This window comes from Erpetoichthys calabaricus, chromosome 3, assembly GCF_900747795.2.
Source record: "Erpetoichthys calabaricus chromosome 3, fErpCal1.3, whole genome shotgun sequence".
In the NCBI taxonomy this organism is placed as follows: Eukaryota; Metazoa; Chordata; class Cladistia; order Polypteriformes; family Polypteridae; genus Erpetoichthys; species Erpetoichthys calabaricus.
The window spans coordinates 278,174,370-278,200,377 of record NC_041396.2 but is presented as its reverse complement, the minus strand read 5'-3'; the positions used below and the strand labels follow the sequence as shown (position 1 = coordinate 278,200,377).

At 37.6% G+C, this 26,008-nt stretch overlaps 1 protein-coding gene across 1 annotated transcript in view; it reads right to left on the bottom strand.

Moving 5' to 3' along the window:
• The window catches only part of si:ch73-335l21.1 (insulin receptor substrate 1-B), a 100,547-nt gene extending 79,976 nt beyond the window's left edge, over nucleotides 1-20,571 (bottom strand). The window contains exon 1 of the mRNA XM_028798401.2: nucleotides 19,770-20,571. Within this exon, the coding sequence (XP_028654234.2) occupies nucleotides 19,770-20,115 (346 nt within the window). The 5' untranslated portion in view covers nucleotides 20,116-20,571. The remainder of the gene's footprint in view (nucleotides 1-19,769) is intronic.
• Between the last annotated feature and the right edge of the window lie 5,437 nt (nucleotides 20,572-26,008).

Here is a 26,008-nt window from a genome sequence, read left to right as displayed (position 1 = left end):
AGCTATATCGTGTTTGATAGGGGCCTCATCCAGAATGCATGTTTCAGTTCTTTTCATAGAGGTCTGACAGAATTCAAAACATAACTAATGTAAGGCCATTTCACATTAGTCTAATTTTTGTCTTCGCCATTTTTGAGTGCATTTAGCTATGTGTTTTGGCTCATTATTCTGTTTGAGGGTCCATAACCTGCAACTGAGACAGAGCTTTGACACTAGGCAGTACATTTCACTCTAGAAGGTCTCAATGGTCTTGACATTATTTTTTCCCTGCACAGATTCAAGGCACTCTGTTCCACATGCAGTAAAGCAGCCACAAAACATAACCCAGCCGCTTCCATGTTTCAAAGCATAAATTTATTTCACCTGGAGGCTGATTGAAACAAAACTGGAGTTTTTTGGCAAGTCCACATCTGTCCAAGCATTGTGGCTTTTCAATGTACAGTATCTCACAAAAGTGAGTACACCCCTCACATTTTTGTAAATATTTTATTATATCTTTTCATGGGACAACACTGAATATAGGACACTTTGATACAATGTAAAGTAGTCAGTGTACAGCTTGTATAACAGCTTTCTATGGGTAAAAATGTATGTAAGGCCTATTGTATTATATCTGTAGAATAGGCAATACTTTCTCTTTTCACACTTGCTTTGCTTTACTCAATGTCAAGTCAAAAGGTATGTAGTTACATGAAAAACAGTTGTCTATGTATAATCACTTTAGGAGGTATACAGTACTTTTTCAATGAGCTGTAAGGGTACCAACAAGTTTGTCCACATCTGTATACAGTAATCCCTCCTCCATCGCGGGGGTTGCGTTCCAGAGCCACCCGCGAAATAAGAAAATCCGCGAAGTAGAAACCATATGTTTATATGGTTATTTTTATATTGTCATGCTTGGGTCACAGATTTGCGCAGAAACACAGGAGGTTGTAGAGAGACAGGAACGTTATTCAAACACTGCAAACAAACATTTGTCTCTTTTTCAAAAGTTTAAACTGTGCTCCATGACAAGACAGAGATGACAGTTCTGTCTCACAATTAAAAGAATGCAAACATATCTTCCTCTTCAAAGGAGTGCATGTCAGGAGCACAGAATGTCACAGATAGAGAAAACAATCTCTAGCAAACAAATCAATAGGGCTGTTTGGCTTTTAAGTATGCGAAGCACCGCGGCACAAAGCTGTTGAAGGCGGCAGCTCACACCCCCTCCGTCAGGAGCAGGGGAGAGAGAGAGAGAGTTTGTTTTTCAGTCAAAAATCAATACGTGCCCTTCAAGCTTTTAAGCTAGCGAAGCACCGTGCAGCATGTCGTTTCAGGAAGCAGCTGCACAAAAGATAGCAACATGAAGATAATCTTTCAGCATTTTTAGACGAGCGTCCGTATCGTCTAGGTGTGCGAACAGCCCCCCTGCTCAATCCCCATACATCAGGATCAGAGAAAGTCAGCGCAAGAGAGAGAGAAAAGTAAGCAATCTAGCTTCTCGGCCATCTGCCAATAGCGTCCCTTGTATGAAATCAACTTGGCAAACCAACTGAGGAAGCATGTACCAGAAATTAAAAGACCCATTATCCGCAGAAATCCGCGAACCAGCAAAAAAATCCGCGATATACAGTAATCCCCTCGCTATATCGCGCTTCGCCTTTCGCGGCTTCACTCCATCGCGGATTTTATATGTAAGCATATTTAAATATATATCGCGGATTTTTCGCTGCTTCGCGGGTTTCTGCAGACAATGGGTCTTTTAATTTCTGGTACATGCTTCCTCAGTTGGTTTGCCCCAGTTGATTTCATACAAGGGACGCTATTGGCAGATGGCTGAGAAGCTACCCAGCTTACTTTTCTCTCTCTCTCTTGCACTGACTTTCTCTGATCCTGACGTAGGGGGTGTGAGCAGGGGGGCTGTTCGCACACCTAGACGATACGGACGCTCGTCTAAAAATGCTGAAAGATTATCTTCACGTTGCCATCTTTTGTGCAGCTGCTTCCTGAAACGACATGCTGCACAGTGCTTCACATACTTAAAAGCTCGAAGGGCACGTATTGATTTTTGACTGAAAAACAAACTGTCTCTCTCTCTCTGTCTGCTCCTGACAGAGGGGGGTGTGAGCTGCCACCTTCAACAGCTTTGTGCCGCGGTGCTTCGCATACTTAAAAGCAGCCCTATTGATTTGTTTGCTCTTCTCTCTCTCTCTGTGACAGCCTGTGCTCCTGACAGGCACTCCTTTGAAGAGGAAGATATGTTTGCATTCTTTTAATTGTGAGACGGAACTGTCATCTCTGTCTTGTCATGGTGCACAGTTTAAACTTTTGAAAAAGAGACAAAGGTTTGTTTGCAGTGTTTGTATAACGTTCCTGTCTCTCTACAACCTCCTGTGTTTCTGTGCAAATCTGTGACCCAAGCATGACAATATAAAAATAACTATATAAACATATGGTTTCTACTTCGCGGATTTTCTTATTTCGCGGGTGGCTCTGGAACGCAACCCCCGCGATGGAGGAGGGATTACTGTATATTTAAATATGCTTACATGTAAAATCCGCGATGGAGTGAAGCCGCAAAAGGTGAAGCACGATATAGCGAGGGATCACTGTATACTGAAATGTGACTAATATCTACATGTAAAGGCTTTGCAGACTCCTGAGTATCCTCCATACAATACAGTTAAATTACCTCTGAAAACCTGATAATGTAATAATTGTTAATTTTGCAAAAATCTGCACTAACCTTTTTGGTTTGAGGGTAGACCTCTATAGAAATGCTATTGTTGTAATAAGATGAAAATATACTAAAATGCCATAATTCAGTGAAAAAAGACAATATTCCATAAGACAACTGCAGAATATCAAAAAAAATTCACAAAATGAATGCCGTGCTCAGTGTTGTGCCAATTGTTAAACATCAACTATCAGAAAAAATAAAATCAATTAATCTTTGCATAGGAATTTGATTATAATGTAAAGCTGTGATCCGCAGCTCTCCGAAAGCATTACAGAGACTGTCTACAATATGGTCACCATGGACAAGCTTCCTGTTTGTAATGGTAAGTGGAAAGGACTCAATCTCATGAACACAGACTGCAGTACTAATAAGCACTCTAATCACTATGCAACTTGGACATTACAACATAACACACAATGTCTGATTTTTCAAACTAGTTTTAGTAACCAAGGCAATTTTTCAAAAAAGACGGAGAATTGCACAAAGTAGGCTAAAGAATACAGAGTCAGCTTAAGGTACATTAGTGTTACTTTTTATATACCTAGAGATCTTTCCATTATTAAAAGGTTGTGATTATCTTTTCAAACCCTCTTGGAAAAACACAGAAAGACAGTCAGGAGTTCTGGGAAAAAAACAGGTCACATTCCCGACTATACTTCCTTAGAAGGCTGGCGTCCTTCAACATCTGCAATAAGATGCTGCAGATGTTCTATCAGACGGTTGTGGCAAGTGCCCTCTTCTACGCGGTGTGCTGGGGAGGCAACATAAAGAGGGATGCCTCACGCCTGGACAAACTGATGAGGAAGGCAAGCTCTATTGTAGGCATGGAGCTGGACAGTTTGACATTTGTGGCAGAGCGACGAGCGCTGAGCAGGCTCCTGTCAATCATGGAGAATCCATAGCATCCACTGAACAGTATCTCCAGAAAGAGGAGCAGCTTCAGCGACAGACTGCTGTCACTGTCCTGCTCCACTGACAGACCGAGGAGATCGTTCCTCCCCCACACAATGTGAGTCCTCAATTCCACCCGGGGGGGTTGGGGGGTTTTAAACATTAACACAATAGACAAGATTATTGTCTATTATACCTTTTTTTTTTTTATATAAAACTTGCACTGCGTTTTTATTGCTCTTTAATTAATATTGTTTTTATCAGTATGCTGATGCGGGAGTATGTGAATTTCCCCTTGGGGATTAAATCTATCTACAGATCTGATGCTGCAGATGCTAAAGAATGCCCAAAACAAAATATTGTTTTCAAATAAGCTATTACTGGACTTGAATAATTTCTGGTATGCAGTCAATGAAAAACAATATTAATTTTAATTTACAAAAGGTAAAAAATATTCTAGCATGGCTCTATTTTTTTTCTTAACACAAAAAAAAAAAAAAAAAAAAAAAAAAAAAGGATTAGGTATGATGTGACAATTTCCAAAAATATATTAAAACAGAAAACGACCTTAACATAGAGGTCTGAATTTAAAAAGAAGAACAGAAACAGTAGAAAAAAAGAAGTCCAAAATACTAAGCAGATGAGGGAAAGACAGAGTGACCTGCACAGAGCAGGAAACAGATGCAAGGTATAGAGTGCCTGGACCAGATCAAGTGAGGGACGATTCAGTCCCCAACTCATTAAAAATGATTAAATGTTGAGATGTCAGACCGATACCATGGGTAAAGGGTGCCAGGGTGGCCTCCAATATTTAAAGTTATAAAACAAAGGAGTGTACAGGTGCTACCTTGGTAGGAGACCCATTAACCTTTCAACTCATTCATGTCTGAAGGGCATAGGAAAAAACAGCCAACAACAGAGGCAGGTGCCTGAATTCAAATGAAAGAAATGGGTTAAGAGACTTGACAATAAGGAGTAGGAAGAGGTATTTCACTTTTATGAGAAATCAGGAAGACTGATCGAACTCCTGGTTGGCCTGATGATAAAGACATGACAATACTTGAATTTAATCATCCCTTTATTCCAGAAGAGCAGTGCAACTTAATTCTCTCTCGCCCTCTAATAATTTAAATCAAAATGGAAGAACAAACAGCTGCACACAAAGCCTTTGAAAAACTCCTGAAAAATATTGAAATACTTGGAATGTACCATTTTAAAAATTGCATATTTCTGTACTTTTTCAGTACCAGCATACTACGCAGCACTACTACAGTGGCATCTAAAATTAATTCTCACCATTAAAAGTTTTAGGTAGGAAAAAACAAACTATCCTTATTAGTGGTACCTCAGGTTTTAATTCTATACCCAGTCACTCTGTTGAGTGTATACATTTTTTCTGTGGCCTTTTTCAGGCTACTTTGGTTTATCTCCCACATTTGACAGACATGGCACCTGCAAGTGCCAGTATAAACAAGATGCACTTCAACCATGGATGTTCCTGAAATTTCCACACAGATCCAGCATCTTGGAGTAGAATCCAATGCTCAGTAGCCGACTGTGTGTGGAGTGTGCATGCGTTTCCTGTGTTTATGTATACAGGTTTTCTTCCCAAATTATCCTGTTTGATTACTTACTCCAAACTGATCCTGTGCAAGAGCGTGTTCATGTGCGAACCCTGCAATGGACTGTTGCCCTGATTAGGGCGGTTTCTTGTCTTGAGATGAGGGCTGCTACAGCCATGAATTTGTTTAAGCAAATTTGAAAATCCTTGTTTTTGGATGGAGGGGCACTTCGCCAAAAATACAGCAAAATATTTGCTGCTAAATTCACTTATAGTGTGAACTGCATGCAACAATTATGGATTTTTTTTATTTTGCTACATGTATTTATGTGAAAATAAACTCAAATCCAGCATTGCTGGAGTTTCATGTCAGAGTCCCAGATTTCAGCCTGTGACCTATAACCAGAGTCGCAGCCAACAAACCCATCAATGATGCAGCAGAAGTAGCACACATCACTAAAAGCTTGAATTAAGAGACTTCTTTAGCCAGTAATAAGCGCTTTAGGTTGCTGTAGAAGTGGACTTGAAAGAGTGCAGTGCAGTAAGAGAAAAGTAATGGGCTGGACCAGACAGAGAGCTAGGAAGAGCAGGCAACCCGACTACTACAAAACCACCAGGTGTAGAGCACAATGGAGTGGAACAGAATGGGTTATTGATCATAAGAAAATTTGACAGCCAAGGCATGGGTGTTTTAGAGTTGTTTCCTGTGACATTAACTGCAACGTCATAGGAGGGCAGTTTCTCTCTCGGTGCTCGCTACTATATGTACATTTCAAATGGAGGGTATTATAAAAACATTCACCAAACTGCTCTTATAGAAGTACTGTATAACTGCCAAAACATACTAAATGAAAACAAATCATTGCAGATTAGTGGACGAACAGGCAAAATGCCACCATGGGTGTATAAAATATGGGGTAATACTGGAACGGACATTAAACACAAGAATGGGGAATCAAATATTGTACTGGTAGGCAGACTGATCAAAATTTGAAGTTGTGGAATATACGGTGTGCTTGCAGCTGGAGTATCCTAGAAATCATTTACCGAATAATGGCACCAACCCATTTAAAAGGATTTATTGCATGGATCAGGAACACTGGGGACATCGTGGAGGATACAAAAGGAGATGCCTTAATTGAGTTGGGGCTGTTATTGAACTTGAGAGATGGATTGCAAAAATACATGTATGAAGACAGCAGGAATATGTTCAATCACTGCAGACAAATTGGTGTGGCAAAATAGAATGATTACCAGTTACAAAAATAATCAGATTTAGATATGTTCCGAGGCCAAAACTGGGTAGGATGTTCAATATCAAAGGACAAGCTGAAAAGTCAATTCTGTTGACTCTATTGGTTTTAAGTCCTTACATGTGTTTTAATATTTTATAGCAATGCAAATAAAGACACATGAATACCATACATTGACATAAGACAAACTGCAGTGCCACAAAAAAGACATGTTAAATAGTGCTCGAATGATGCTCATAATATGAAATAGTATCTATATATTTTCAGTTTAACCTCAAAAAAAAAAACAAAAAAAAAAAAAACACTTAATCTAATATAGAGCTTCAAATATAATTTAATTGAATTCACAAATGTGGTCTGCAAGTTCTAACTGATCAAAGTTTAGGATTCTTGTCCCCAGGGATAGAATTAACTTCAGTCACTGAATAAAAAAAAAAAAAATTACAGAAACAAATCAAGCACCTAGGCAATTTCTACCCCTAACAACCAATAATAAAATTTAAATATAGCATATTTGGGTGCCATTATGGAAGCGCAAGTACCTCTAGGATGCTAACAAAACCTCAGTACAAATTTTAAAAATTCACCTATACAGTATAAGGCCTCAATGTCCATGCCTTCTCCTATATGGTAGTAAAACCTGGAACAGAACACTGGTGAGGAATACCTTAGACAATTTTAATCTTAAAATCAACCAGGTCTCAGAAAAGTGTTTTGTCAGCTTGAAATGGATTGGACACACAACCAGTCAAGATGTAACAGAAAGAGCCAATAAGAAAGTTTGCCTTAAACTGTCTTTGATAAAGGTTAGGAGATTGAAATGGGGAAATCCTAGAACCACCTATCTTCAGCACATCACTGCTTCAATCATCAAAAAATACCAAAACACACACACACACACTGCTGCGGTTTTCTGCAGCAGAACTATTATCTAGTGAACAGCAGCTACCAATTGATGATTTTTCATAGTTTAACCTTTCACCACATTTCCAGGCTACAACTCGTTTTCTTCAACTTAGTAGTGCTGTAGATTAAAAGATGTTGCCCTCCTCAAGAGTAAAGGCTAGTAAATTAGTAAGAAGTTGCTCTGTTTAATTTCAAATACTGTGGCAACAATCATGAACATCAAGTTTGAGCATATTATTCCCAATCTCTACATTACCTTCTAATTAAAACCAAACTGGCCAATGACACTCTAAAATGTTGTCATAAGATAGATATCTTCAAATTTCCCCAGATAAATTTACTGAAGAAGTCAAAGGATTTAATTACAGAAGATACACCCCAACTCTTTCAATGACCAAACTGTTATTAGAGAAACCTCACTGGTTTAGCAAAAGTAAGAATAACGCATTTTAAAATGTAGTTTACATTACATTTCAGTAACTGAAAGAAAACATTCCAGCCGTTTGATTTTCCACTTTTCTTTCTAGTGATATTTAGATTTTAAGTCTGAAATAAGCTTCAAATAATGCAGCTTTACTTAGATGTTTACTGTACACAAATGTATGACCATATTTCAAAAGTACATACTTTGACATTTTTCTTTTATGAATACTTAATCCAAAAATATTAATGCAAACTGAGGTAGAAAAATGAATAGAATAAGTCTGTCATGGCTGTTTAGAGATGGCTTATTAAAAACTTTATGCTTTCTAGTCACAGCAGTATTTTAGTGCTCTAAAGCTTAATGCTTAGTGCTCAAGCAGCACCAAATGAATACAAAAATCCTCAGCGAATATTAACATTTTTATTAGAGTATTTGCTATTTACTGCAAATTGGACACCATGTAATTTCTAGTTAAAGTTTGCTACCTACAACACCTGATAGAGGTCCGAGAACAGGATTGCTTAGTACAGTTAATAAATAAAAACAAACCAGCATACAAATCACTCCACTAACAAAATCTTCTATGCATACTTTCCTCAAAATTATAACCAGCACCTTGGTCTTCAAAAGGACTACATTCAGTTATTAATGAAGTGTAGGTTCTGTGTTTTTGGTTTCTCAAATCCTTCAATACTGTGGTATAGGGTCAGTGCCAACACTTTCTTAGTGAGGTAATGTCTTCCACCAGAGCTCTGTAATAAGAATAATACTATGTCTCGGCAAGATGAGGTGCCACAGCATCATTACCTTATATTGTCAGGCATCCTACCTAACACTAAAATTATACTGGCAGAACTATTTCAGTATACTTTTGGGGTTAAAACATGATTATCAGAGCGTTAATTATGTTGGCAGATACAAGAATGCACTAACAGCTCAATAGCTACTAAGATTTGAACATGCAGCAACTACTATATTAATAAATTTTAAAAGATATACAGGCTTAAGCAAGAACTCTAAAAGACATTACACTTTCAATCTGAGACTTATCATGCCAAGTTCAATATTAAGTGTAGTGAAATTGCAGACTTGTGACCGCCAACATTGCAATGCAACAGCTGGAAAGCAAAACTGACAGCAAACACCAGTTTGGCTGCTTGTGCTCATGACCCAGCTGCTTGAGGACACCGAAGTTAAAATGTCCAATTATGAACTCTCTTAGAGCTCAGGAACATCTGATTTTTAAACTTGTACCAGGTAAGAGAAAAACAAACTAATGCCTTGCCAAATGATTAGATAAATATATACCACCTCCACTTGTATACATGTGGAGAGCTGGATATCAGCTTATAATCAAGTTCAAGACAGAAGAATATGGCACAAAAGTCAATGCACATTCTACACAATTATAAACCAGGATACTGTACAAAATGCATATTAAATTCCAGTATAAATTGATAACAGCAGAGCTGGCAAATAAAACCAACAGATAATAAAATAGTTTATTTAGCAAATCATGTTAATTGTTTTTAAAATGCTTTTATAGGACAGGGGAGAAAAAAAAAAAAAAGTTTTAAGCAGGTTTGAACAGAAGCCATACAGAATAAGCCAAAATTATAAACACATAAAAGATTAGGCATTTCCAACTGTCAAAATTCCAAATTTGTTTTTTTCTCTTTGTATTCCAGAATAGCATTGCTTTTTAAACATAGGCTTACGGCCATGTTAAACTATTCTGTAAAATTATCTTTATGTATTGTTCCAAGTATATTCATCAGAAAATTTTGCAACTGATCATAATCAGTAGATTCAGGTTTCACATTCACAGGCGGAGTTGGCGGCTCTGAGGCTAGAGATCTGCACTGGCTATCAGGAGGTTGCCGGTTCGAATCCTGTAAATGCCAAAAGGGACTCTGTTCTGCCTTAACCTGCAATTGCTGAGCGCTTTGAGTAGTGAGAAAAGTGCTATATAAATGCAAAGAATTCTTATTACTACATGAATTCAGAAAACTAAAACTCACAGAAAGGACCTTGTTGCTGTTATACAGAAAAGTAATGTTGATTCCTGGCTTTACCTGTCAGCTCTTTTCCTTTTAGCCGTAGTACAAACTGAATTAAGCTTGCTTCTCCTATTGGCACATACAGATATAAACTGTGCTCCAAGACTTTTTCAGGTAAAGCTGACTGAAGTTTTGATGCAGAGTTGATATACTCAGTAACTGTGGTACCAAAGTGTGTCTTGGTGTTACATGTCAATTGGCAAAGTAAGCATTTCCATGCACTCAGTATATGTGAAAACAATGAACCACAAATTTTCAATAAGAACTTTTTTTTTTTTTTTTTAATACAATTTGTAGCATACTCTGAACACGATCATCCACTAAAAGCTTAAAAGAAATTTGAGATTGTAAAGACCAATTCTAGACTCAATTCATTTCATGAGTTTTAGTCCACCATTGCATTTTAATCAAATTTGCTTTCTAAGGCACTTTGTGAAAGTGCATCACAGGTAAGACAATTTGATAAAATAAAAAGACTTCAGGACTAGAAAAGTTAGGCTTGAGAATTAGCATGCATATTGGCAAGGATGACGTATTTTATAAAAAATTACCATGTGTTGTACTTTATTCCATGTTGTGTGTCAAGAATCATTGCTGACTATGACAAAATATCTAGTTCAAAAGGTCAGATTAAATCAATGGGAGTAAATAAAATAGAGCACAAAATATACAGCTGCAACTCAGCAACTTTATATAAAAAAAGGAAAAGTCAGCACATAGCAAATCAATTACTTGAAGGTTTTTTGACATTTGATTTAATAGTCTTGGAAGACAACTGCTTTGGATACAAATATAAAATATTTGTAAGCAAAATGTTTAATACATTTTACAAACATCACAAAATGACAAGTTTGTTAATCATACAGCAAAGTGACGAACCAAAATACAGGGAAATTTAAAAAAAAAAAAAAAAAAAAAAAAAAAAAAAAGGATGGCCAATCATCCTTATTATGCACTAGGATCTAAAGAAGCTTAATATTGAAAGAAAAATAATGCCTTGAAATAGAAATTAAAGCCCATAGTGCCCAAAAGGGGAACAATAATGTTTAGTTTTGCATTTGTTTTTATTCCTCCATAGCCACTGTCATTGGACCACATTTGTTTTAACTTGTGGGGTTGTTGAGGTTTATGTTCTTAATTTTGCACTTCCTCACATGTCCCTTCACTTTCTTGAGGAAGAGTTTCTTCACATAATGTCCTCAGACTTACAGTCACAAATGTGCAAAGCCTTGAGCAAATGTTCTATAAAAGTTGATAATGAACACCTGCTGAAGTAAAATGCTGCTCATTAAATTGATAAGAAAATAGTACCAGACAATAAAATCCCATACTCCAAAATCAACTTGCTGCCAAACTAAATCTTCCAATTTTCACCTAGTCTCACACTTAGCGATTTGTAATATGGCCGATCACACAAAAAAAAAAAAAAATATATGTTCAGCCCCTGCTTTTATAAGCATTACAGTAATTCAGTTGCAGTGTTCCTTTACGCAAAGTATTACAGTATTTGACCCAGCGTGTCCCACCCTTGTATAAAAACTTCCTGCAGTGCAAACAAAGAACAGCGAGTTGAAACTATTAGTGAGCTAGATGTGATTGGAATATTAGCCTTTATGTTAAAAAGTGGAGTAATAAATTGGAGGAAAAAAAAAAAACCCACACACACACACCACATGAGAAGTCTTCCTCTGCATCCAGACAAAAACGGCAAGAAAAGGTACTTTGTTTTAACTTAAAGGACAAAACAAAAAGGCCCAAATTCCTTAGACACCACTTTAGTTTGGACAGCAAACCTGTCTAAAATGCAGCTTACAAGTTTTTTTTTTGGAAAGATTTGTACTGTGTTTATTACTTGTTGCTGTGTGTCATACAGCAGAAGTTTTGGTAAGAAGTATTATACAATTAAAATGGCAATCTTAGAATTACACCTGTATAGATACTGTAAATGCATATGTTAATGGCAAAAAGCTGTAGTGGAGTTCTGCGGTGGGTTGGCACCCTGCCCAGGATTGGTTCCTGCCTTGTGCCCTGTGTTGGCTGGGATTGGCTCCAGCAGACCCCCGTGACCCTGTGTTCGGATTCAGCGGGTTGGAAAATGGATGGATGGATGTAGTGGAGTTAATGATTTAAATGATTAAAACCTAAAAAGTGCATGTATATTAACATTTAAGCAGTGTACAATTGGGAAATAAATGATAGCGTAGAATATCTTTGGGAAATGGTAAAAACTACTTTAGTTAAGCCTTGTTTCAGATAGGTACATTACAGGAAAATTAAGCAATGACAGTTTAATTATGAAAAGCATTTTATTTCCATTAATGGCATATGTATTGTAGATAAATTTTTGTACATATTTTATTAGTTAAAAATGGTCACTGAACAATAAGCCCATAGAAATTAATTTTATTAATAAAAACCAAACAACCCTCATGGTCTATAGTGTAATTATAAACATAGTTTAATATGACATAAGGCTTCCATTTATCTGGTTATGCAGGAGAGTAGTGCAAGAAGTTTAAAGGGTTAAAAATTAAACCAACCAAAATATTGTAAATAAAATCAAAAGCTCCACTTATAGCCAATGATTAGGTGAGAGTAGTGCTGGGTGGTATGACAAATTCTATATCACTGTATTTTTCAAAGTTATACCGGTTTCACGGTATTGACAGTATTTTTTTCTCCCCATGCATGAGTGGATGTTAACCACATTTTGCACTGCAATTACTGCAGCAGACTGGCTAAGAATAACCTATTCCATTGCCATGAGAATTGTACAAAACACATTTTAATATGCACACAAGTATTAATACAGGTTTACATGGTGCCATAAAGAGTTTAAGGGGGGTGGTACTAATGATGAGAAAGAATCACATTACATGACAGTTGCAGTCAAAATATAGAACCATTTTATTGAACAAATTTTGACAACATATTTTCAACTATCCAAAGAGGCATTTAGACTTAGTAAAATATCCAGAGGTGCTTGTCAAAAGATGTATTACACTGAATAGGTCTTAGAAAATTAATAAAAAGTAAATATTTTTTGTAAACCAACTATACTTTGTTAATGTTAATCTCTGTCCACTGACACATTAAAGTGACTTTTTAAACAACTTTACCATCATTAAACTGCATAATATTTAAACTAATACAGTGCAACTTCCAGCCCAGGTACATTACACAATATTCACCAAATAAAAATTAAATAAAAAAACAAAACAAGTGCAACTTGGTGATGACATCTTTACCAACTGAACCATCAATAAGGCAAATTGCATTAATATGGACCTTGCTTCAAGCTAGGCCAGCAGGAATGCATGGTGGACTGGCCGTCTTTGTGAGACAGGTGCGCAGGGGTGACCACTGCAGTGAGACGCAATATGGTTTGTATCTCATGTCATCGTAATAATAATAATAATATAATAATTCGTAAGTGTCGCACCCATGGCAACAATCGCCTGGGATGACCATCAGCTACAGGAATGTGTTCAACATCATGATCAGCTGGGAACCGATCAGCTGATCCCGGTACCTCACTTTCGTTTTCTATCTCCATCTCCAGATCACTTGCATCAAAATCGAAGTCCGATTCAGCAAGAATACGCAAAAAGTCATCCACGGATTATTTTGCTTTGAGCATTCACTTTGGCATCTCTCCACATGCCATTTTAGAAGCTTTTTGCTCTTCGCTACTCACGCAAGCGCAGGGGATCGAGGTCAAATCAACAAAGCTAACTTTCCTTCTAGCAAAAGCATATCAAAAAGCGCTAGAACAACAAGATCACTGATGTCTACTGATCGCTAGCTAGAATGAGGCATCCCACACCGTGGGAGTTGCAAGCAACATATCGTACTGCATCGCTCAGCCCACAGAAACGTTCACTTGAACTTGAAATTTATATTTTTACACAATTTTATATAAATTGTCTCGCTTTCGACATCGTAACTTCGAAAATTCTAAGTTGAACCATTGTAGGTAGGGGGACTACCTGTACTGACTGATAAAAGAAGAGAAAACTGAATATATACACATTCATTGTACATTTCTTATTACTGTGGTATGTTTTTACTACCGTTACTTAAAATAGTTTAATAACTATTACATACCTATGACTGTGTGAAGCCTGTGTCCAAAGCATTTTGCGGCTATGGCAACAACTTTAGCTCAACAGCATTTGCAATCAATAAATAGTTGTTTGGTCCACATCCAACCTTTTAACACCAAAAGTATCTCCAGACAACAAACACAGCTCTTTTTTTCGGCAAAAGTTCTTCTATGTCATCATGTTCAACTTTATCGTCTGCTACAGCTTCAGTTTCGGAATGTTCTGTCCATTTTCACCACTCAATACCTCCATTAACGCATGTACTCCGTTCCATGCGTGTTTAGCGGAGTACAAGTGAAAAAGTCCCTCCCTTAAACAGTGTCCTGCTGCACCATGTTCCGAACATTGTTTAGGCTATTTAAACTGGTGTTGCAGTATAAGAAAAATCCATATCATAAAAATAAAAAATGGTTTTCAGTATGAACCGGTATACCTCCCAGCACTAGGTGAGAGACTATAATCATATGCTTCTAAGTTGGTCAAAACCTGCAATAAGCTACTTCAATTACATCTGTATAACTGAAGATGCAACAGTATTGGTGTTTGAATTAAAAGCACATCAGCAGTTGACCAAAAAAAAAAAAATTAAAAAGTTGGAAACTCAGTGCAGTCTTGACAATATGAAAAAATACATACATGCATGAGGGTGTGAAGCAAAGATCCTTTTTGCTTAATTAAAACATAATACATGCATTCTGCTACAGAACACCCACATAACATTAAAAATGGTGGCTTTATCACAGTGCTTCATTTACTTTTGAGTTATTTATTGTTAATCACGGTTTAAGAATTATCTATAAATACAAATATACTCTATACTCAAACACATACACCATGCTTATGTTGGGCATTTTAGAAAACTAATTTTCACTTGAAGACTGACATCAGCATTTCTCCATATCATACATCATGTCTCTTCACTAGCCACTCATCACTGAGATTGTCTCACACACTGTAAACACATTTAAGAGTGACCTTATAATGAATTGACTGCAAGAGACGCGATTCTCTTAAAATGACTATTTTCCAGGTATTGACAAGTAACAGCTGAAAATCAAAACATGCACACTTTGTGTTTTTGTAGCAACGTCTCAATATAGAGTGCATGTGCTGTTAATGATTTATGCAAATTATATTTTTATGCTCTTAAGGACATATTTATATTACATATTCATTAAAGTTCGTAAAAATTATTAATCACCTGAAGCGATGCATCCTTAGCAAAACAAATTTCCTTAATACTTGCATATAAAAAAAAAAAAAAAAATGCTCCCAACAAATCAATTGTCCAATCTCTATTATGTTCAACCGCCACCACACAGAATATCTGCTTATCATGTGACATGAGAAAATAAATTTAGGTATATACTTACTGAACACATTTTTTGAGGGTGCAATGTCCTTAATCTTCAACTTTATTTGACCGGTTGTTTTGTTAAGATTTGTTTGTTTATTTGATGTTACCACTTTTGCAATTCAATGGTTTATTTATATGACTGCTCAGTTCAAAACAAGGCCCAATTTGGCAGCACTGACTATTCAGTCCAAACTGATATTACAAAATGCTATACCCCACTGTCCTAACAGCTCATACAGTTAAGCAACAAGCATTTAAAAAAAAAAAAAAAAAAATTACACCAGTAACTCTACATCCAATCTTTCTGAACTAAAGATGAATAATTTCAACTTTGATGATTTAGCTGTAAAAATGAGAAGTAAACACTTTCTCTGAGCTAGAACTGTGGAAGGTGAAGCAATCATGTGGAAATTTCCAGTTATTTCCCAGGCAGATCAGCTGACAAAGTCATATATGTAAAACCATAGGCAAAAATAAGACAATACCTAACTGATGAGACTATTCTAATGCATTTTATCATTTTACAAAGGTCAGTGGGACTTATCCTAAATCAAACATGAGGTCACCAATGGTAACCTTTGTCAAACAAGTATCAAAAGTTAGAGGCAGAAAAATGACAAGTAGTATAAGCACATTCAATATGCCTCCCTCAGAGTATGAGAAACAAACTGCAAAGGCATAGCTTGTGTTAACACACAGTAGAAACCATAAGTGAATTGTATAGTGGGCTCACATTGTCAAAATACTTTACATACATATAATCTAGTAAAATTACAGAATACTGTATTTAAAATTGCATCTGCATAATAGAACTATAAAGACAAAGCATGATGTGCAAATATGGGAATAATCTCACTTTCAACCAGCACACAAGACTGAACTGCAGAATGACATCTGCTTTCTTAAAATACTGTTAAACAATAGATAGAATCTGTAATTGACTCAAGTATACAAAGTTGCATAAAGAACTGCAAGCACCTCAAAACTCTTAACTAATAGTGAGGTGAAAGTATGGAAAGTGTTTAATCTATTGCCCATCTTTGGCTCATTCCAGTTTTCATTTCATTCAAATAAGTTAAAAAGTATCTCCACCGCTGGAACCCCTCACCTATTACTTTCATCTATCTATGCGCTTTAAAATAGGCAACAGAAGCACCAACTGTCCTGCCAATACCAATGCTTTAGCCTGAGGAGTGCACAGAGAGAGAAGGCTGGATGTCACCATTTACATGTCAATAAATGTTCACTTATATAAAAGAGACAGATCTAGGTAAAAGATTTTGTAAACAGTAAGAACGGAGAGAGAAATAACACCTTTAAAACTCAAAACTAAAGTTTCTGAAGAAATAGGCACTGCTCCAAATGGCTGTAACCAAGGAGAACATAGAAAGGACCCTCTGCAAAACTATTCACTTACATAAAGTATTTGTCATGCAAAACTGATAAAAACTACTAAGCTGTAAACTTTAAATTAAATGACACAAATATTTACATGACTTTCTAACAAAAAGAAAAAAAAAAATGAAAAATTAGAGTAAAAAACACAACAAGTAAGTTCTTCTGGAAGAGGCAGAGTTCGCTGGTGTATATTCAAGTTGGGAACTAACTTGGGACAATGGCAACAACTCAGTAAAAGTGGCACAACAGGGAATAACATTTTGAGAAATGATAGCATGCTCTGATTGCCTGAAAAAGGGGCCTGAGTTGCCTTGAAAGCTTGAATATTGTAATCTCTTGTAACCTTTTAGCCAATAAAAGGTGTCATTTTGCTTGGCTTTTCTCTAGGAAGATGATGAAAGAGGTTCCTGAAGAAATGGGCTACGCCTAACTTCAATAATCAGATAAGGAATGTTATTGAATCAAACACAACTATCAGTTTAAAATAGATGAGGATACAAGGCAGACAAGCAATACTGGAGGAAAAATCATCTCTACACCCAAAGGACTGTTCATGTGAATCGAGACCCATAGTTTATTCTATAAACTTCTGTAGGTATAAAGATACAGATATAAAACAACTGAAGCTGACAGCTAGATAAACTGTACTGCAAATTATGTAGACTTGCAATCCTCCAACCCTTACAACCTTGTTTAAATACCATACAGCAAACCTTACAGAATAGAGGCATAAACACACAAAAAAGAATTTAAGTTACATTACCCTTAACTAAACTGAAGACAAAACCAAATTGTTCATGACCATAAACAACACAGAGGGTGGGAAAAAAAGCTGCAACAATCTGCAATTTAAAAACACATTCCATTGACTCATCAGCTTAAATAGAAAAATCAGTACAATGCACAATCTACAAGAAGGTAGTCATTTTTGATTCAAACAACAGTACGACTGCTAAGGTCTCTTCATGAAGATCACAAAGCTCAAACATAGCTATGAAAGATGGCATCAACACAGCTGTATATAATGTGGAAGGGACCATCAGCATACATGTGCTCCAAATTTCACCCCATATATTGAACAATTTAAAAAGTGCAGACTCAACTTGTAAAGTATATTAAAACAATTTAAATGGACACACCAGAGAATTACTTTTAGTATTACACTATTTACCAGTTTTGATTTCTAAATTCACATTTCTAGAATGTGCTAATCACTGGTATAATTATATATATATTATATATATATATATATTATATACACATATACACACACACACACACACACACACACACACACAACCATGTTTACACAACATTGTTTCACTCAAAGCATTCCAACCAATGTATTTAGCTGCCATTACTCCTATGAATGTAGACATTCCTTCAAGTTCAGACATCTAACACAGTAACACAACTTGGCAATTCAAACTACTCTTAACCTTTTATTATAACCATGTAAAATTATAGTTCATTTATTGCATACTATTACAGGTAAACAAACTGGAAGTTTTAAGCAAAAAGGTGTTTGAATGTATTACATGTTCTCTACAGATATCTCCTCACTTTAAGCATTTTATTTTATAAAGGTTCTTATTTAAGGACACTGCATGCACTTCACTTTCCAGAAGGCATACTGTTAAATGTGTGCCTTGGCGTCCTTTATTAACTCACATTATGTAAGCTGTTGCAGTATTATTTTTTAAAACACAGTATTCATGCCAAGCTTATACGTGGAACACTTTGTCACAATTAAATTTTACTATTTAATCTGAATGTCACCCTAAACAGGCTAAGAATGCGTGTTATAACCAATATGCCAGAAAAGTTAACAGCTTGCTGCAATACCAAACTGGATAAACCAGTTAGATAATGTATAGACTTTCTTAGCTCCTACATGCATACTATGTTTGGTACTGTATAAAGCAAAAGGTGATATATAAAATACTGTATTGGTATTGTACTTTTGCCTAGAACACAAAAAGGTTTGTTTCCAGTTTTGTACCCATTACTTGTAAGATTGGGACTGCTTCCCTGTGACAATGAACTGGGTAAAGTAATGGACAACACAATAAATATCACCCATACAATATTACTGGCTGTGTGCATCTTGGCATCTGCTGCCTTGATACTTTTTCATTATAAAAAGCAGAGACAGTATTATCCTATCACCAGAGAACTATTTGCAAGGCAGAAATCAAATCTAGATGGTACACCTCAAAGACGGACAATTTAGAGTTTATTATCCCAACATGAAGAGTTTTGGGAAGCTAGTGGAAATTCAGGACCCACAGGTAAACCTAGGAATACAGAAATAAAGGACAGACTCTCATTGAGCCAGTGCTATTACACTGAAGTTGTTCTCTCATATACCACAAATACACTTTTACAAAAGAGTACATATTACATACACTTCAATGTAGCACAGAAATAATTCATCAGCTTCTTGCAAAGTCGACTTTGGACTACTCTGCTTTCCTTGCACAAGTATATAAAAAGCTCCTTGGTATATTTAATGCATGTCGCAACCTTAAGTGTAATTTAAAACTTGTCCACTGCAATGCTAGTTTGACTTGTAAAAATAAAATGCAGCTATGCGCTTCGATAAACTGATAAATCCAAATAACGGAATGGCAATGTACATTCTTTATTAACAAAACAAAAACTGTTGTGCCAAGACCGTTGCTTAGAAGTAAACACAACCCATTGCTATGTATACGTAAAATATATAGGGAGGTCATACCTGCAAGCCATGATAAACGGAGTATGCATGCTCTTAAAAAGCTAGCAGCGTAGCTTTGACAGACATCACAGCTGCAACCCGTGCCGTGGAAATATGCCCTGTTAAAACCGTGTAAAAATGTAAAGGGTCTATTTCAGATAGCATTAGTGGGCATGCATGGAGGTATGACTCTTGCACACGTTTCCTTTTGGCAGGAACCAGTAAGGTATGCCTAACGTGCAGGACAGGTGTAGTTAGCCTACTCATCTAAACAGTGGCATAGGTGGGCATACCAGACAGACGAACGGACAGACAGACGGACATGCACACTCTCGGGGCAGACAGCACAGGGCGATTCCTGGTCGCACTCACTCTGGCACTGCAGCTGCAGCATGGCCTCGTACCAGCCCTGCTGCTCCGCTTCACTCTCGGCCGCGATAGAGAAGCTCTCCTCACGGGTGTACAGCACGATCAGGTGCTTGTTCTTGGCGTCGGCCCGTTTGTTGATGTTGAAGCACGTCTCCAGGTTCAGCACCTTCTTGGGGACGGGGGCCTTGGCACGGAATTTCTTCTCGTTCTCGTAGCACTCAAGACGGGCCGGCCCCCTGTCCGAGGCCCCGCGGAGCACGAAGTAACGCTTGTGCATGGATTTCTGTTTTCTCAAATAACCACATTTTCTCACGTCGTCGTAGAACGGATCGGGGGCTTGTTGTTCCATGGTCTGCAAGGTTGCTGGAGACAACCAAAAAAACGGGCACAGGGTAAAAAAATGCTCCGGCAGGCAGTCCCGGACAAGAAGTAAAATGCCTTTTAAATGTTTACTGGGTCGCTCGTGGCAGACACGTGTGCCGTACTTTAAACCCCATCGACTTTTCTGTTTCTGAAACTGCAGCTTTCCTGCCGAAGTCCGAGTTCTGTCAGCGTGTGAGCCCTCTCGTCAATGCCATGCTCCTTAAAGCCCCTGTCGACCTCCCCACCCCTCAGGGAAGGCTCAAGAGTTGCAGCGGTTTACGCGCGTTCCCTCCGCGCGCGCAAACACACAACCGGCTTCCACTCGCCACACCGCACCGCCGCGCGCACTGTCTGCCAAGCGTCGGCGTCTCGGGCAAAGTCAGACAGCCCGCTGCGCGCGTCCAATTCTAACTCTTCCCAGGGAGGGGGGAGGCGGGGAAGAGGCAGGAGTCGTTTCCCCGGTTTCAACACGCTTAACTCTTGAAGCTCTCCCCCTGCTTTCCGATCCAATGAACCCGTCCACGGTTAATGACTGCTAAACAGGCTGCCGCCTCCCTAATTGCTTCTGCCCGAGATTTAATTATTCGACTCACTCATTCATTCATTCCTTTCTCCTTCTTTAACTTTTTGTTTTCGCATTATTCGTTACTTTGTAAGTTAGAAAGCGCTTTTCGAGAACGTTTGGGTTGCTAGTAAAGGTTTAACCGTCTAACCAGTTTCAGAACCCGCCTTTTCCATAATGGTTGACAAGGATTCGGAGTAACAAACAAGTTAAGGTAGGCACCATTCCTAGAACGGACGCCAGTTCTGCGCACGCAACGCATTGAATATACGCTATAAGTCAAAAGTTTGGACTCATCCAGAAATTTTCATTTTTTGATAGACATTTACACATTTTTAAAAATTTTTAACCCTAGCCTGAATGAATCTATTAATTTTTTACATTTAAGATTTCTCATTTAAAGATTTACCAATGTTGTTTCTTGTCCTAGAGTGTGTATATAAACACCGGGAACTGCGGTTTCTGTATTACATCTTGCCTGAAGAAGGAGCCTGATTTGCCACGAAAGCTTGCATATTGTAATCTTTTTAGTTAGCCAATAAAATGTGTCATTTTGCTTGGCTTTTATCTACATTCATAATGGCTAACACGGTACAACACCCTAGTACTACAATTTTTTTAAAGATATTATTAATATAAAAGTATAGCCATGTCATTACTAGTGTTTCTAATGGCATTTTCAGCCTGTAATGACTAGTTTCTTAATACACGAGATGGTGCTATTTGGACACATTATTAGTGATGAACCCAGGATCATAAGAGTGTTTAAATCATCAGACACCCTTACCTGGGTGATAAGCCCTTCATCCACAAACATCTTGACAGTTTGTGTGCAGCTTCCATGATGTTTTTGGTGTCTCTTCTTTCCTGTAATTATCTAATGTCAAGAAGACAGATAGATAGACAGATACTTTATTAATCCTAAGGGGAAATTTACATACTCCAGCAGTAGCATTCTGATAAAGAAACAATATTAAATTAAAGAGTGATAAAAAAATGCAGGTAAAACAGACAATAACTTTGTATAATGTTAACATTTACCCCCCCTGGATGGAATTGAAGTGTCGCATAGTGTGGGGGAGGAACGATCTCCTCAGTCTGTCAGTGGGGCAGGACATTGATAGCAGTCTGTCGCTGAAGCTGCTCCTCTGTCTGGAGATGATACTGTTTAATGGATGCAGTGGATTCTCCATGATTGACAGGAGCCTGCTCAGTGCCCGTCGCTCTGCCACAGATGTCAAACTGTCCAGCTCCATTCCTACAATAGAGCCTGCCTTCCTCACCAGTTTGTCCAGGCGTGAGGCGTCTCTCTTCTTTATGCTGCCTCCCCAGCACACCGCTGCGTAGAAGAGGGCACTCGCCACAACCGTCTGATAGAACATCTGCAACATCTTATTGCAGATGTTGAAGGACGCCAGACTTTTAAGGAAGTATAGTCGGCTCTCTCCTCTCTTGCACAGAGCATCAGTATTGGCAGTCCAGTCCAATTTATCATCCAGCTGCACTCCCAGGTATTTATAGGTCTGCACCCTCTGCACACAGTCACCTCTGATGATCACGGGGTCCAGGAGGAGCCTGGGTCTTCTAAAATCCACCACCAGCTCCTTGGTTTTGCTGGTGTTCAGGTGTAGGTGGTTTGAGTCGCACCATACAACAACAACAACAACATTTATTTATATAGCACATTTTCATACAAAAAGTAGCTCAAAGTGCTTTACATAATGAAGAAAAGAAAAATAAAAGCCAAAATAAGAAATTAAAATAAGGCAACATTAGTTAACATAGAAAAGGAGTAAGGTCCGATGGCCAGGGTGGACAGAAAAAACAAAAAAAAACTCCAGAAAGCTGGAGAAAAAAATAAAATCTGTAGGGGTTCCAGGCCACGAGACCGCCCAGTCCCCTCTGGGCATTCTACCTAACATAAATGAAATAGTCCATTTTGTAGTTAGGGTTCTCACGGAGTCACTTGATGCTGATGGTCATACAGACTTCTGGCTTTTAATCCATCCATCATTTTTGGAACATCATGGTACTTAGCGCCACCACCAAAAGGACACCGGAAAACGAAACAGAAGAGAGAATAGGGGTTAGTACAGATTTTACAGCCACCATGAATAGTTATTATAATGAATTGGATATACAGAGTATCAGGATTAAATTACAGTGAAGTTATGAGAAGGCCATGTTAAAGTAATGTGTTTCCAGCAGTTTTTTGAAGTCCTCCACTGTATTAGCCTGGCGAATTCCTACTGGCAGGCTATTCCAGATTTTAGGTGCATAACAGCAGAAGGCCGCCTCACCACTTCTTTTAAGTTTTTGCTCTTGGAATTCTAAGGAGACACTCAGTTGAGGATCTGAGGTTGCGATTTGGAATATAAGACGACAGACATTCCGATATATAGGATGGGGCGAGATTATTTAAGGCTTTATAAACCATAAGCAAAATTTTAAAGTCAATCCTGAATGACACAGTTAACCAGTGTAGTGACATCAAAACTGGAGAGATGTGCTCAGATTTTCTTTTCCTGGTAAGGATTCTAGCAGCTGTATTCTGCACTAGTTGCAAACGATTTATGTCTTTTTTGGGTAGTCCTGAGAGGAGTGCGTTACGGTAATCTCGTCGACTGAAAACAAACGCATGAACTAATTTCTCAGCATCTTTCAGTGATATAAGAGGTCTAACTTTTGCTATGTTTCTTAAGTGAAAAAATGCTGTCCTAGTGATCTGATTAATATGCGATTTAAAATTTAGATTACAGTCAACAGTTACCCCTAAGCTTTTTTACCTCCGTTTTGACTTTTAATCCTAATGCTTCCAGTTTATTTCTAATAGCCTCATTGTATCCATTATTGCCAATTACCAAGATTTCAGTTTTCTCTTTATTTAACTTGAGAAAGTTACTATTCATCCATTCTGAAATACAAGTCAGACATTGTGTTAGTGAATCAAGAGATTCGGGGTCATCAGGCGCTATTGATAAATACAGCTGTGTGTCATCAGCATAGCTGTGGTAGCTCACGTTGTGCCCTAAAATAATCTGACCTAATGGAAGCATGTAGATTGAGAAGAGCAGCGGACCCAGGATAGAGCCTTGTGGAACACCATATAGGATATCATGTGTCTTTGAGTTGTAATTACCATAACTAACAAAGAATTTTCTCCCTGCCAGGTAGGATTCAAACCAATTTAAGACACTGCCAGAGAGGCCCACCCATTGACTAAGGCGATTCTTAAGAATATTATGATCAGTGGTGTCAAATGCGGCACTCAGATCTAAGAGGATGAGAACAGATAAATGGCCTCTGTCTGCATTTACCCGCAAATCATTTACTACTTTAACAAGTGCAGTTTCTGTGTTGTGATTTGTTCTAAAACCTGACTGAAATTTATCAAGAATAGCATGTTTATTAAGGTGCTCATTTAACTGCATAATGACTGCCTTCTCTAGAATTTTACTTAAGAAAGGCAGGTTAGAGATGGGTCTAAAATTTTCAAGAGCAGAGGGGTCGAGGTTATTTTTCTTAAGTAGGGATTTAACTACAGCAGTCTTAAGACAGTCTTCGAAGACCCCCGTATCTAATGACGAATTTACTATGTCAAGAACATTATCAATTAGCACGCCTGATACTTCTTTGAAAAAATTTGTTGGTATTGGGTCAAGGACGCAGGTGGAGGGTTTCATTTGAGAAATTATTTTATGTAAATCAGGTAAATCTATCCTAGTGAAACAGTTCAATTTGTTTATAACAGAATACTGGGGTTTAGGAGGATCCTTAGCGTTGGGGAGATATACTATGTTATTTCGAATATCATTAATTTTTTGATTGAAAAATACAGCGATAGCCTCACAGGTTTTACTTGAAGTACTTAGGATGCATTCCTTTGAGTTACTTGGGTTTAATAGACGATCAATCGTTGAGAATAAGACTCTGGGATTACTAGCATTGTTATTTATAATCTTAGAGAAATAGCAGTGCCTCTCAAGACGGACTGTGTTATTGTATTCTGTTATTTTAACTTTTAATATTTCATAGTGGATAGTTAGTTTAGTCTTCCTCCATTTACGCTCAGCTCTACGGCATGCTCTCTTTAAATCAGACACTCTTTGGGTCTTCCATGGTATAACAATGCTAGAAGATTTTTTAACTGTCTTTTCAGGTGCAACTATGTCAACAGCAGCTCTTACCTTAGTATTAAATCTTTCCACCTTACTATTTACATTATTCTCGCTATTATAGTTGGCACTATAAACGGACTGACTGCTTAGAATGTTTGTAAGTTTTAAAGCTGCAGTTTAACAATATGCTTCTCATTAGTGTTTTCTATCATTATTTCTATATTAAAAAGTAGAAGAAAATGGTCTGATTGACCAATATCAATGACCTGTTTTATATCAACTTTTAGTCCTTTAATAATCACTAAGTCTAACGTATGACCTGCTTTATGCGTAGGCTGATTAACGAGCTGTCTCAAATCAAAAGAGTCCAGGAGGTTCATAAATTCTTTTACTTTTTGGTCACACTGATTATCTATATGAAAATTAAAGTCGCCGACTATTAAGAGTGTGTCATAGTTCATAATTAAAATTGACATTAAGTCAGAGAATTCCTCAAAAAAAGACGTGTTGAATTTTGGAAGTCTATACACAGAGTGTGTGATGTAGAGAATGCCCAGCAAAGTCCCTGCACTCCACCTCAATGGGCCTTCCACATTCCTCTAATACTTCAAGATATTTGGCCTTCTTATGGGCCTCCACTATCTGGGCCTCCCTTGGAACAATGAGCTCCATCGTAATAACTTTATTAGAACAGTCAGATATTAAGGCTGGAGTGTCATTCTCGCAACATCAACTGTTTTCCTAGGTCATTTTTCAGTTGCCAGTCACACACTGAGGTTAGAAGCCCAATTGAGGCCCTGAGCTCTACCTGTGATTTTTCTTCTGCCTCAACTACTAGGGTGTTGTACCGTGTTAGACATTATGAATTTAGTGAGAAGTCAAACAAAATTACACCTTTTATTGGCTAACTAAAAAGATTACAATATGCAAGTCCTCGATGCAACTCGGGCCCCTTCTTCAGGCAAGATACAAAGCCAATGTTAGGCTTTATTGGCAGCTGATGTTTGCTATGTTGAATTCCAGTACAGATTGTGTCAGCAACTGCCTTCAGCACGTGGTCATAGTCAATGTCAATTTATTTATATAGCACATTTAAAACAACATAGTAATGCTGTGGCCAAAGTGCTTTATAATTATAGAATAAAAGAAGAACAAAACAATTAACATAAAACATAAATAGAAATAAAATTTATGAACAT